Source organism: Leptodactylus fuscus, chromosome 7 (assembly GCF_031893055.1).
Source record: "Leptodactylus fuscus isolate aLepFus1 chromosome 7, aLepFus1.hap2, whole genome shotgun sequence".
NCBI classification, from domain to species: Eukaryota; Metazoa; Chordata; class Amphibia; order Anura; family Leptodactylidae; genus Leptodactylus; species Leptodactylus fuscus.
In genome coordinates, this window is record NC_134271.1 from 79,545,056 (window position 1) to 79,559,892 (window position 14,837).

General features: G+C 43.3%; 1 protein-coding gene across 2 annotated transcripts; it reads left to right on the forward strand.

Moving 5' to 3' along the window:
- The first annotated feature begins 31 nt into the window (after positions 1-31).
- Positions 32-14,836, forward strand: GSTZ1 (glutathione S-transferase zeta 1). Of its 2 annotated transcripts, none has more exons than XM_075282331.1 (9): positions 32-115; positions 8,871-8,922; positions 9,009-9,076; positions 9,210-9,290; positions 9,824-9,949; positions 10,026-10,101; positions 13,902-13,954; positions 14,073-14,122; positions 14,563-14,836. In XM_075282331.1, the coding sequence occupies exons 1-9, from the start codon at positions 98-100 to the stop codon at positions 14,687-14,689; spliced, it is 651 nt and encodes a 216-aa protein (XP_075138432.1). In that variant the 5' UTR covers positions 32-97; the 3' UTR covers positions 14,690-14,836. The 2 variants fall into 2 exon arrangements, with proteins under 2 accessions (XP_075138432.1, XP_075138433.1); XM_075282332.1 differs by lacking the exon at positions 32-115 and adding an exon at positions 8,704-8,783.
- Position 14,837: the final 1 nt, after the last annotated feature.

Sequence of the window (14,837 nt, forward strand, 5' to 3'; positions counted from 1 at the left end):
CTAGGAAACTGAGTAATCTTTGCATGAGCTCCACCAACATGGCTGCCGCCAAGCGATATAAGGGCGGAACCTAATTGAACCTCTAGTGAAAGACAAGATGGCTGCTGTGGGGAAGGTAGGGCGAACATGTGATGCTCTCTGTCTGATTGGTTAGTTGAGAGACACACGTGACAAAGCAGAGGAAGGGTTAATGGTTCTAGGGATGTGGCCATAGACGGTCACGGCAGGATGGGGTTTGCAGTTCTCAGGCAGAGGTGCTGTGGTTGCGGGTGTCGTACAGTATGTCTGCAGCAATAGATGTAACAGAGGAGAGTGAACCCATGAGGGGAGTATTAGTACATTCTCATCTTCATGGACATATTAGATTTCCACAAATGTAGGTCATCATAAACACATAGCTAACAGAGTCTCCATCCACCTAAAAGTACTTTCTATCCCCAGTGCCAGCATGGTGCCCCAATACCCACCAGGCTGCCAGCAGTGCTTGGGGTCTATCTAGAAGTGGAGGTCAGGCAGCACTGGGGTAGTGAATCCTAGAAGGGTGCATGTTCTAATGGGGCTGACAACCAACCCACTTAAGTCAGCAAAGACAGAAAGATGACCCGCACTCCAATAAAGGTTATGCAACTAAATAGTTTAATCATGCTCTGAGTACGTTTCGGGTTAGACACCCTTCATCAGGTTCTAGAAATATACAAAGATCAAAAAAAGATCAATAGGTTCAATTGTAAACATATAAACAGCAGTATAAGATTATATTTAGCAATCAAAAATCCATATAGAAATATAAATGCATATTGTAGTATCACATATTGTCACAGTCCCCCAGTAGGAATATGATAATGCACAAATTATTGATAAACGCATACCAAGTGAAAAAAAATGTTGGAAATTAGCGGATGACAATCCGTATTGGTTATACGGATGGATTGTTGGTTCAGGCCCGGTTTCTTTGTAGCTTGTATTGCTGCGGGTCTTAGAAGAGCTGTTGGAATATGGGTATTGTAGGTAGGTATGTACTTCTACAAATACCTGCACAGTGCAGGGCGTAGAGTTCTGCAGCTCATTGCATTGCTGGATAGTGATAGTGGTGCTGCAGATTATTACACAACTGAAAGAGACCTTGTCCTCCAGATAAATGCACAGCTGGGGAAGGGTTTATTATAGTCATACTTGTCAACTTTTGAGCAAGATCATCTAGAGAAATTGCAAAAATGGGATCAAAAGCTTACCATCTACCCTACCAATTTACAGTCCTATGAAAAAGTTTGGGCACCCCTATTAATCTTAATCATTTTTAGTTCTAAATATTTTGGTGTTTGCAACAGCCATTTCAGTTTGATATATCTAATAACTGATGGACACAGTAATATTTCAGGATTGAAATGAGGTTTATTGTACTAACAGAAAATGCGCAATATGCATTAAACCAAAATTTGACCGGTGCAAAAATATGGGCACCTCAACAGAAAAGTGACATTAATATTTAGTAGATCCTCCTTTTGCAAAGATAACAGCCTCTAGTCGCTTCCTGTAGCTTTTAATCAGTTCCTGGATCCTGGATGAAGGTATTTTGGACCATTTCTTTCTACAAAACAATTCAAGTTCAGTTAAGTTTGATGGTCGCCGAACATGGACAGCCCGCTCTCAAATGATCTGAAAACAAAGATTGTTCAACATAGTAGTTCAGGGGAAGGATACAAAACGTTGTCTCAGAGATTTAACCTGTCAGTTTCCACTGTGAGGAACATAGTAAGGAAATGGAAGACCACAGGGACAGTTCTTGTTAAGCCCAGAAGTGGCAGGCCAAGAAAAATATCAGAAAGGCAGAGAAGAAGAATGGTGAGAACAGTCAAGGACAATCCACAGACCACCTCCAAAGAGCTGCAGCATCATCTTGCTGCAGATGGTGTCACTGTGCATCGGTCAACTATACAGCACACTTTGCACAAATAGAAGCTGTATGGGAGAGTGATGAGAAAGAAGCCGTTTCTGCACGTACGCCACAGATAGAGTTGCCTGAGGTATGAAAAAGCACATTTGGACAAGGCAGCTTCATTTTGGAAACAAAAATTGAGTTGTTTGGTTATAAAAAAATGCATGGCGTCCAAAAAGAAACAGCATTCCAAGAAAAACACATGCTACCCACTGTAAAATTTGGTGGAGGTTCCATCATGCTTTGGGGCTGTGTGGCCAATGCCGGCATCGGGAATCTTGTTAAAGTTGAGAGTCGCATGGATTCCACTCAGTATCAGCAGATTCTTGAGAATAATGTTCAAGAATCAGTGACGAAGTTGAAGTTACGCCGGGGATGGATATTTCAGCAAGACAATGATCCAAAACACCGCTCCAAATCCTCAGGCATTCATGCAGAGGAACAATTACAATGTTCTGGAATGGCCATCCCAGTCCCCAGACCTGAATATCATTGAACATCTGTGGGATGATTTGAAGCGGGCTGTCCATGCTCGGCGACCATCTAACTTAACTGAACTTGAATTGTTTGTCCAAAATACCTTTATCCAGGATCCAGGAACTGATTAAAAGCTACAGGAAGCGACTAGAGGCTGTTATCTTTGCAAAAGGAGGATCTACTAAATATTAATGTCACTTTTCTGTTGAGGTGCCCATACTTTTGCACCGGTCAAATTTTGGTTTAATGCATATTGCACATTTTCTGTTAGTACAATAAACCTCATTTCAATCCTGAAATATTACTGTGTCCATCAGTTATTAGATATATCAAACTGAAATGGCTGTTGCAAATACCAAAATATTTAGAACTAAAAATGATTAAGATTAATAGGGGTGCCCAAACTTTTTCATAGGACTGTATATAGGGCATATCACCACCCTGCAGTGTTTGAATCACAAATAATACGTTTGTCACACCCAAAATGAATACAATCCACACATCATACCCTGATTTATTAACCATCCAAAATAATAATAATAATACATTTTATTTATATAGCGCCAACATATTCCGCAGCGCTGTACAATTTATAGGGTTCAGATACAGACATACATAACAAAGAACGTCATTTCACACAATGGGACTGAGGGCCCTGCTCAAAAGAGCTTACAATCTATGAGGTAGAGAGGGTGACACAAGAGGTAGCAGGGGCGGCATTGCTTATACAGTGTTCAGACAATTTTGTGCATTAGGAATTGTGATAGGCTTGTCTGAAAAGATGCGTCTTTAGTTTGCGTTTGAAACTGTAGAAGTTGGGAGTTAATCTGATTGTCCGGGGTAGAGCATTCCAGAGAAGTGGTGCAGCTCGGGAGAAGTCTTGTATACGAGCATGGGAGGTTCTGATAATAGAGGATGTAAGTGTTAGGTCATTGAGTGAGCGGAGAGCACGGGTTGGGCGGTAGACAGAGATGAGGGAAGAAATGTAGGGAGGTGCGGCATTATGGAGAGCCTTGTGGATGAGAGTAATAACTTTATATTTTATTCTATAATGAATAGGCAGCCAATGTAGCGACTGGCACAGACCGGAGGCATCGCTGTAGCGTCTAGCCTGATAGATGAGCCTGGCCGCTGCATTCAGAATAGATTGTAGAGGAGAGAGTTTAGTGAGGGGAAGACCGATTAGTAAGGAATTACAGTAGTCAAGGCGAGAATGAATCAGAGAGACAATAAGTGTCTTTAGTGTATCTCTGGTAAGGAAAGGGCGTATTCTGGAGATGTTTTTGAGGTGGAGGTGACATGAACGTGCGAGTGATTCAATATGAGGGGTGAAGGAAAGGTCTGCGTCAAATATGACCCCAAGGCAGCGGGCATGCTGCCTAGGAGTTATAGTAAGGCCTGAGACTGCAATGGATATATCAGGGACAGATCTGTTAGATGGTGGAAACAGTAGTAGTTCAGTCTTAGAGAGATTTAGTTTCAGATAGAGCGAGGACATGATATTAGAGACAGCAGAGAGACAGTCACTGGTGTTCTGAATGAGTGCAGGGGTGATGTCACGGGAAGATGTGTATAATTGGGTGTCATCAGCATAAAGATGGTACCTGAAGCCAAATCTGGCGATGGTTTGTCCAATGGGGGCTGTGTAGAGAGAAAAGAGCAGGGGGCCGAGGACCGAGCCCTGAGGAACCCCAACAGCAAGGGAAAGAGGGGAGGAAACAGAGCCCGCAAATGATACACTGAAAGTGCGGCCTGAGAGATAAGAGGAGAACCAGGAGAGCGCAGTGTCATTGAGGCCAACTGAGCGGAGCATAGTGAGGAGAAGTTGATGGTCAACAGTGTCAAAAGCTGCAGAGAGGTCCAGAAGAATAAGAAGAGAGAAGTCACCATTGGATTTAGCCTTTAGTAGATCATTAGAGACTTTTGTGAGAGCTGTTTCAGTAGAGTGCAGAGCGCGGAAACCAGATTGTAAGGGGTCAAGCAGAGAGTTAGCAGAGAGATAACGGATTAACCGAGAATAAACCAGGCGTTCCAAAAGTTTAGAGATGAAGGGGAGGTTAGAGACGGGTCGATAGTTAGCAGCACAGGATGGGTCCATAAAAACTGTCTTGCCCATTGCAACCAAACAAAGCACAGCTTACATGTTGTATTCTGCTCCTGAAAAATGAAAGCTGCATTGTGATTGGTTTCTATGGGCTACTAAGACTGTATTATTGTTAGGCAGTTTAATAAATCTGCCACATAGACTCCTGTCCAAGGCTTCATGCACCCGACTGTAATTGTATGTGGCTCTTTGGAAAATGGAAAGGACAGCGCAGTTTTTCATGGACCGTATTATTAGACTAGATGGCTCTGCATCATATTTTGCGGCTTTGTCCTTTGCCCCCACCCCCACATCCAGATGTGTGTGGGCTATAGAAATGAATGGTCATGTATATTTTCCACAATTATGTACAGATTAAAAAATAACTGCAAGTTACAGTTGTGTGTCTGAACCCTAACCCTCTGTTATTACAGGACCCCAAACCAGACCTTCTCTTTTTACAGACCCCAGACCACACCTCAAGCCTCCCCTTCATATGCTCTGCTCTCTCCATTAATGGCCCTACATTGGTTCCATCTACCTCTAATTACTGGTACTTAGGTAATAGGGTGTGTATACAAGTGCAACAGTATTAGGTAAGGGAAAAACTGTTGTTAAGAAAGAGTGCTTTCATATTTTGTCAATAAAAAAATGAAAAAGAAATATAAATCAAATCAATATTTGGTGTAACCACGTTTTGCAATCAAAACAGCATCAATTGTTCTAAGTACAGTTACATACAGTTTTTGAAGGTACTCTGCACCAGCTTGGCATAAGTTGTACCAAACATTTTGGAAATCTAACCACAGATGTTTTGTGCATGTAACCGTGCCCTAAACTTTCAATCTCTTGATGTAATCCCACAGACTCGATGATGATCAGGCGATTGTGGGAGCCGTATCATCACGCCCCCTTTACTGTACCCAACATGGTATACTGCCACTTTCCTGGCCCTGTCAGTGTGGTCTTAGTCCGGTACCTACAGGATTATTCCAGTAAATAACGGTCATTTCTCACTTATTCATCCTGACTCATGCCAACGACAGCTTCGGCTGCAGCCTGTTGCTGCGTATTTTGTCCCAACACTAAACAACGTCAGAATGCAATGCAGCCCCAAACTTGTAAGGAACCTCCACCATGCTTCAGTGTTGCCTGAAGACATTCATTAATGTACTGCTTTTTAGCACTTTGACGAACACAGTGTCATTAGAGCCAAATATTTCACATTTTGACGGCTTTTCTGCACCCCAGTTCCTATATATTTGTACATAGTTGTAATAGGACATGTTTCCACAAAATTAGTGTCTTATTGATATGACGGGGTTAATGTCATGCTGATCAGTCTGTATGTATTTATTGCTGTCCATCTATAGGATCATTTCTTTTACTGATCAATCTGTATTTCTGTATACTCTTCTGTTACTGATCAGTTGCTAAAAATTTCTTCAAATTCCTGTACCATGAATGGTCATGTTATGAATTGACCACTCGTACACATCCAGGAAACTCCTCCCCCCTTTTCAAAAACCCAAAAAACTCAGTGACCCATTGTCTTAGTTAACTTCGGCTGGGACCATGAAATAGGTGCCCTGCACCTGTGAAAGTTATCAAACTATACGTATATATCCGTGCATGATATATAAAGGGGCTCCCCATCCAGTGAACTACTGCATCATTTGTAAGCACAGCTATTATCTCTTTTCATTCATTAAACACTTATTATTTTATTATATTTTGATTATAGTCATTCTTTGACCATCTTGGTGTTAATCTGTTTTAAAAAAATAACAACAAAAAAAAAAAAACCAGTTTACCTACAATAGTTGAGTTACTTGGCCTTGTTTCCACATCAAAGTTATGGCTTTTTGGTCACGATAATTCCATGACGACCAATTCTGGCTAGATGTTTCTGAATAATAGATGGGCGTACCTGGGTCCTACTGGGTTCTGCCAGTACTAAGCTGATGTCATTGCTGGACACCTTCTGATTTTGAAGGAAAATAAGCATGATATGACTTTTGTCTGCTGCACTGATTCCTTGGCTGACCACTGAGTCTACAGTCCTCAGTGTTGTCAGTTTTTTTGGTGCTTTTGGCAGTTTTTACCATCAGGGAGGGGTCTCATTGGTTCCAGGTTTATTTTGGACAACAACCCTACACATACAGCCAACGTCACTAAAAACGATCTTGAGCTCAAAAAGATCAAGTTCTGGAAGTGATGATGCCGTCCTCACATAGACCTTATCTTGAGTTAATGGAGTCAGAAGAAATAGAAGGATTTGAGCATGTCTACATCCACAGAAGATATTAGGTTAGTTCAAGATGTTTGGAACAACATCCTTGCCCAGTTCCTTCAAAACCTGTGTAGAAGTGTTCCTAGAATTGATAATGTATTGTAGAAGGTCACACCAAATGTTGATTTAGATTTCTCTTCTGTTCAGTCACTTTCCAAAAGCATTCTTAATTTGCAGCACTTTTCCCCCATACCTGCTTAAAACATTTGCACATTACTGTAGCTCCTGAAATCCCAGTGATATAAAAGAAGATGTGATTCTAGTTGGTTCTTTAGCCCGTCCAACTGTGTGAGGTGCCTGGGAAATTTGCTAGCTTATACAGGAGTTTGGTAAATTTCTCCCTTTTCAGGAAGTCTTTTTAGCATTTTGAGAGTTAACATGTTAGGCTAGCTCTACGGAGTGGACAACCGAAGATTGCTGAGTGTGATACATTCAGTCATTTTAGCGAATTGATTACCATAGTGTCTGCTATGGGGCTACAAATTCTGGTCGAGCAATGTCAGATCTTTTTGTGACTAGATGTCATGGTCGCTGCACCTTAGGGATTGCAATGCAACTCCATTCATTAACACAAGTGAAGCAGTGGCAAGATGACCAGGCGAACATTTGGAGTCACAGTCAAAATCAAGGTGTAGCCATAGCCAGGGGCATAACTACCGGGGTAGCATTGGTAGCAGCTAACAGGGGGCCCGGCGGTAGCCGCTACTGATGCAGATTTTTTTTCTATAGGCCGTTACCTGCTGGAGTAACTTCAGCAGGTAATGGGCCCTATTTACTGCAGCATTGGATGCCGCGGGGTGCTACCTGAAGATGGATGCGGCAGTACGTGGCATTTTGCAGAGGAGCTGCTTCCTCCACAGTCCATCTTTTAACAGTAGTGAAGCCAGCAATTGCTGGCTTCACTACTGTACCCAAGCAGGGGCCTCCTGCTTTCCGAGCCCTGCCTAGCGGCACTTGCATGATGACAGCAGGCAGGAGAAACTTCTATCTCCTGCCCGCTGTCCCCAAGCCCTGATACCTTCTGCTGGTGTCTATACTTATGGTCTACAGGACCTTTGATGAGTGTCATGATATCATCAAAGGTCCTTTAGCCCACTAAGATGTGATCAGTCTTAAGTGGGCGGAGGTATTCTGGATTGTACAGGTCAGTGTACAATGGGGGGAATGGGTTGCAGGCTGTCTGTGAGCAAGAGGGGGAATGTTGGGTTCAGACTGAGCAAGAGGAGGGAATGAGGGGTGCAGATTATGAGCAAGAGGAGGGAATGGGGGTGCAGATTGAGCAATAGGAGGGAATGGGGGGTGCAAACTAAGCAAGAGAGGTACATGGATGTGCAGGCTGTGTGAGAAAGAGGGCGGAATGGGGGGTGCAGACTATGTGAGCAAGAGGAGGGAATGGGGGTGCAGGCTGTGGGTGAGCAAGTGTGGTGGAATGGGGGTTTCTCCCATCCACATCACCCTCTTGCTCGCACACAGCCTGCATCCCCATTTCCCCCCTTGCTCACACACACTCTGCACCTCCATCCCCCCCTCTCGCTTGCACCCCCCCCCCTCTTGCTCATACACACCCTGAACCCAATGTTACCCTCTTGTTCACATACAGCCTGCATGCCCACATACCCCTCTTGGGAGGGGAAGGGGGGCCATGTTAAATGTTTGCCATGGGACCCGCCATTCCTAGTTACGCCACTGGCCATAGTCTTAGGATACTAGTAGGTAAGGTGAGAGGTTAGAATAGTGCATGTGCAGACCATTCCACAGTTGGGGTTGATAGTGGTTTTGCACAAAGATGAAGGATAGTGTACTGCAGGTCATTGCACAGCTTTGTTCATTTGACTTTGCGCAGCTGCTTCTTGCTTGTACTTTGGAACATGCTGGCTGCCTACTAATGTGTCCCATATGGGATAAAACTACTAGGGGAGGATCCTTCCCTGTGTTCAGATTGGTCGGAGCAAAGTATCTCCCTCTTATGTGCAGTGATGGCAGTTGTAGAGAAGGTGAGGTACTGAGTTTGCACAGTATATTGGGGGGCAGAGAAACAGTAGGAATTTGTGCATTTGTGACCTACTCTTCTTTTCCCGCAGCCTCTCCTATTCAGTTATTTCCGCAGTTCGTGCTCATGGCGGGTCAGAATTGGTGAGTATACTGCACTCTGTTTCTGAATCGAGCCAAAGGAGCCACATTTCGTAGCATGTCTGATGTCTGTGTTTGTGCCTGAACAGCGCTTGCTCTGAAGGGTATACAGTATGACCAACACACAATCAGTCTAATCCAGGATGGCGGGCAGCAGGTGAGCAACACAGATCATATAAACATTGTACTGGGATTTTGGGGATCTGTGAGAGTAAGGTAATCTCAGAGGGAGGGTATTGGGGGGCAATCTTCTGTATGCTGCCACTATGCCCACTGTCCTTTGCTCACAGCTGACAGATGAATACAGGCGTGTGAATCCCATGCAGCAAGTCCCAGCGCTGAGGATTGATGGGGTCACCCTAAGTCAGTCGGTGAGTGTTTCACCTGCATACAATAGTGCCCATAAAGGCAAGTACCATTCATTTACATCTGCTACTACCCTAGGCTCCATTACTGACCATAGGAGTGCAAGTGCAGTTATAGCCAAGATACTGAAGGGGGAAATGATGAGAGGAGTCTTCAGGGGTCCTCATACTAGTCCTACTGTTTCCCTAGCTCATTCCTCCCACTGCACTCCACCAGTCTGATATTCAGTAGAGTTTGTATATATTTTGGTTTTTGTACAACATATGACTGCATCCTTATGCAGAGACTCCTCCAAAATAATTTTAAAAAACCCCAAAACCTCAATTCTATACCGTCACTACAGCTGCATCATGGGTTGTTACCCATCAGAAATTTCTATACATTTTGTACGTGACATTTCTAGGTGTGAATGAGTTAGGGATGTAGTGAAAGTTGCTGGATGATGCAACCATGTAAAGAGTTTAGAGTAGTATGACTCCTAGCATGTAATATCTCATTATAATATGTGTAGAGTAGTCACCACTTCTGTTTTCTGCAGCTTGCCATTATTGAATACTTAGAGGAGACACGACCTGACCCCCCATTGCTGCCACGAGACCCCATCAAAAGAGCACAGTGCCGGATGATCAGCGACCACATTGCCTCTGGCATTCAGCCTGTGCAGGTAAGTATCAATCCTGGATACAGTGCAGCGTGTGCACAGTTCCCCTACATTACATATGACATTCATGTCCTTCCAGAATCTGGCAGTGCTGCAGCGAGTGGGAGATGAAAAGCTAGAGTGGGCACAGCACTTCATCACAAAAGGATTCCAAGGTGAGACATGGGACTGTAAGGTGGAGACTGTAACAGCAAATACTGGTGTGTAGTATGATTGGTGGGGGAGCAGAAGATCCAAATCTGTTCATGACATCAGAGGATAGGATTCGTACTCCACCATATATGTTCCAGGTCCCTTATAATGTCATTACTGGAAGAATGCTCCTCAACCAATAGCATGTGGAGCTGCAGAACACTAAGGGCACATTCACACAACCAAGATTCAGCCAATTACAGTACGGGACTGTTGGGAGGCAGAGACTCCTAGCAGTGTAGTTATCTATGCTGCTATGATTCCTATCCCAGCATATGGTGAAAGCGATTAAATCCAGCCAACACATGGACTGAGTTTCACAGTCTGTGAAATGTGCATAATGTTCACATGATGGAATTTTTCCTAGCTGAATTTTTCTGCTTAACCAAATTCCGTATCTGCCAGGCAAAATTTTCCGCCTTCCATTCACTTCAATGGGAATTATCAGGTAGACTCAATCATGGCGCAGTTTTTTGTTATTTTAAAGCTATTAGAAAAAAATAAGCTAGCGGTTCAGTGAGTATCACTACAGCCTTGCAGCACTGGAGTCCTAGATTCAAATCCTGCCAAGGACAATATCTGTAAGGAGTTTGTATGTTCTTCCAGTATTTGCGTGAGTTTCCTCTGAGTACTCCAGTTTTCACCCACATTCCAAAGATATACTGATAGGTAATGCAGATTGTGAGCCCTATATGGGACAGTGACTGACACTGTAAAGCGCTGTGGAATATGCTGGCGCTATTCAAGTAAGCAAAATAAATAAGCTAGAGGAAAAAAAAAAAAATCATCCTTTGCCTTCCATTGTAATCAATGGAGACTGGTTTTAGGCAGAATTCAATTTAAGCTCAAATTCAGTGCCAAATTCCACTGCATGAACTTAGCCTAACGTTCTTCACCCCGAGACTAGTATCAGAATGTATTACTGCATGCATAAAACCTGGACCTCCCTAACCCTTCTACTGGGCAGATGGGGACCTTAAGGTGGCCCTGGAAAACATTTTTTAAAAGTAGCCACATTTTATAGGTGGGCTTAGTGCAAAGTAGGTAGGGCCAGCACAAGTAGCTCTTCATATATGGCAGTCCTCTGTAAAGTAACTCTGCACAGGACTGCTTTACATGGAGGGAGAGGCAGCAGACACTAGTTACTAGTGATGAGCGAGTAGTATTCGATCGAATACCTCGCCGGCATAGGAATACGTGTAGTCGGCCGAACACCAAGGGGTTAAACGCATTGAATATTCGAAGCGTTTAACCCTTGGTGTTCTGCCGATTACACGCATTCCTATGCCGGCGAGGTATTCGATCGAATACTACTCGCTCAACACTATTAGTTATCATGCCAGGCTGATACTGTAGCTTACACAGAACTGCTGCCTCTCCCTCCCTGTAAGGGTGAATTCACACTACGTAAACACGAGCTTATTCTGAACGTAAAACACGTTCAGAATCAGCGGCGTATAAAGCAGTTCCCATTCATTTCTATGGGAGCCGGCGTACGAGCGCTCCCCCTAGAAATGAATGGGCTGCTTTTTTCACTACGAGCACTCTCATTGAAGTGAATGGGATGTGCTCGCGTGTACGGCTAGCTCTGGCGTTTACGTAGTGTGAATTCACCCAAAAGCAAACATTTCTGCTACATAGGGCTATTACACACATTTCAGAAATCCTGTGTAATTTATTTACAGGCAGTGTGGACAGCTGGCAAATAGGTGTCGGTGCAGCAGCAACTACCATCACAGTCCACTTCTCAACGGCTGTCAGGATTTAGACAAAAGAAAAATAAGTTCTCTGGTGTCTGCTTCCACAGACCATTCGGTCGCACTCCATAATTCGACCCTTAAAATCTATACACCCCATATGACCACTAAGGTCAATCAGCAATCTCAATGGTCGCTGGAGAGTGACTGGTGACAAGTGGGTGACATCACTGGACTCTCTCCAACAACTCACCAATTGGCTGACCGAATGGGCTGTGGTTTCAGCCACTAGAAAGCTTGGGTCTGGCAAGTATTTTATTTTGTTCCCCTTAATGTTACTTCTCTTTAAGAATAATGTCCCAGATTGGCCCTCATACAGTATAATGTCCCTTCACATGGCATAATTTCCCATAGTGGCTTCCACACAATATGTCTCACAGTAGCCCCTGCACACAGTATAAAGTCTTATAGCAGACCCTCCACACAATAGAATATCTCATAGTAGCCCCACCACACACTATAATGCCCTGTGGTGTCTCCTACTCACAGTAAAATGTTACATTGTGGCCCCTCTGATCCTGACATTTTTGGGGATATACTACCAACAAATCATTATTATACTCTGGGGTCACTTCAGACCCTAGAGTATAATGATCGGTTATTAAACATAATAAAAAGTGTTACTGACCTTTCCTGGCTCAGACCAGAGTCTTCTGGCATGTTCCCGACTTGGAGACGTCATCAATGACGTTAGAGCTAACATCATGATGTGGCCTGTGATTGGGTCTCAGACATCATTCATAACACCTCTAAGATCAGAAGACCTGCATCAGAGCCCAGAAAAGGTGAGGAACACTGTTTATTAGGTTTGTCACCTACCCTGAGCCTCAGCATAAAACTATATACTCTGGGGTTAGAAGAAACCCTTGAGTATAATGGCAGTTTCAGTTACGACCTGTGCAGTCCAAACTAAACCGCTGGGCGAACCTCACACGATGAATCTTGCAAGATTCATTCAAAACACTCTCAGTGCCTCTGCTCTGAAGGTATAGAGCGAGAGAGTTCTCTGCAGCAATAGTCAGGGCAAGGGCTGGGCCTTGGGGCAAGGTAGCTTGCCAGCCCAGCGGCTCATATCCCAGTCGGCCCACTGGGAATTTTCCCGGTGATCTACATGGCCAATCTGCTCTTGGACGGATATCAACGTAGGACTGCAGGGTATTTAGATGATCAGCTTCTTTTTTTTTTTTTTTCTTTTTTCCTCCACTTTCTATATGTATTTTGATGTCTCTGGGTTTGTGAAAAACAGATGACAGCTGGATTTTTTAAAATTTTTGTTCAACTAACCTATAGACTTTCATTTATGTAATGCATAAGAGAAAAAATAAGGTCCACAAAAAGAAAAAAAAACGCACGCAAGTCAGAATAAACACACTGATATTAATTGGTACATATGCTATTCGGAAACTGCAGACACCACATGTACGTGATTTTGATTGAATAAGGCCTTATACGGTGCTTGTTTACTTGAATTCTGTTCACTAAATTGTTTAAGTGCAAGGTAAAGACACATTATGGGAGACACTAAACATTATCTGCCAGAATTCTGTCAAAAACTGCGCCAGAACTAAAGCAGATATAAACGAAAGGATTACATGCCTATATTAATATAGAAGTTTGACCAGCAGAGGCAGCAACACTCTAGATCAAAAGGTGTGTAGCCACGCAATGTACCGTAAATGGAATACTGATGGCACTGCAGGAGATAAGGCAGCCATTTGTAAGCCAAGCCCAATAGTGAGTAGTAGTAGAGCAAGTAGAACAAACAACAATTTGCAACCTTTCTGTGTTTTGAGCTTACTCTGGGTTTGGCTTACAAATACGGATGCAAAATAAACACGGATGTGTGAATGAGGCATTAACAAATATGCAAATTTGTATCATTATTCCTAGCCATACTCCCTTTCTAGAAAGAAAAGACTTAACTGGTTCTTATTTAAAGGCTTTTAAGACACTTTTTGATCCAGAAGATGAACAGCTGCAAGTAACTGTTTTTCTTTTTCTTATAGCCCTGGAGCTGTTACTAAAGGATGGGGCCGGACGATACTGCGTGGGTGATGAGGTACAATAAAGTTTAGTGGGAGAGGGGTGAAACTGTGTGAGGTATAGAGGATTCGCCTACTACTTCAAGTCAGAGCTCCCTTAAGACCCCACTTATTGGCTTCTATCCTTGTTCACAGGTAACAATGGCTGATCTCTGTCTAGTTCCTCAAGTAGCCAACGCTGACAGGTGAGACTATGGATGTTCTTTCCAGAACTCTGTTTTATCAGAAATTCTGGAGGTACGACAACCATGACAGAAGGAAGTTTCCTCAGGCTTTTTACATTACAGCGCTTGAAGACGTTTCAGTCATTCTATTAGTGTTTAAGTCCTATGACGCATGAAAGCAACAGACTACAATAACAATAGTATGAAAATAAGTGAGCAGAGTAGCAGCTCAGGCAGGACGGCTACCCTCAAAACAATGCACAGAAAATAATACAAACACATTAGAAAAATCTGGTTTTAATTTGTAGAAAACAATATAGGTAATAAATTGTCTTTGTGCAGGAATATAAGCGCCTATTCCTTAAATTATAGATGTCAGGAACCCTCTTGTGCACCCTACATTATATGTAAACATGCCCCTTTCCCCACAAACCGCATTGCATTTTTTTTTTCTTTTTTAGGTTTAAGGTGGATATGACCCCATACCCCACAATCTGCAGGATTAACAAGGCATTGCTGCAGCTGGAGGCGTTTCAGGTCAGTCACCCCTCACGTCAGCCAGATACCCCACCAGAGCTTCGAGCATAATCTGCTGAAGCAGTTGAAGACAACAGTAGGAACCTCGTATGATGACAGAGGGGGACATCAGCTTTCATGAAGAAAACCATTATAAAATACTTATATTGTGAGTGTCCAGCATTTGATCACACAATAAATCACAATTCCTCACTTGGAC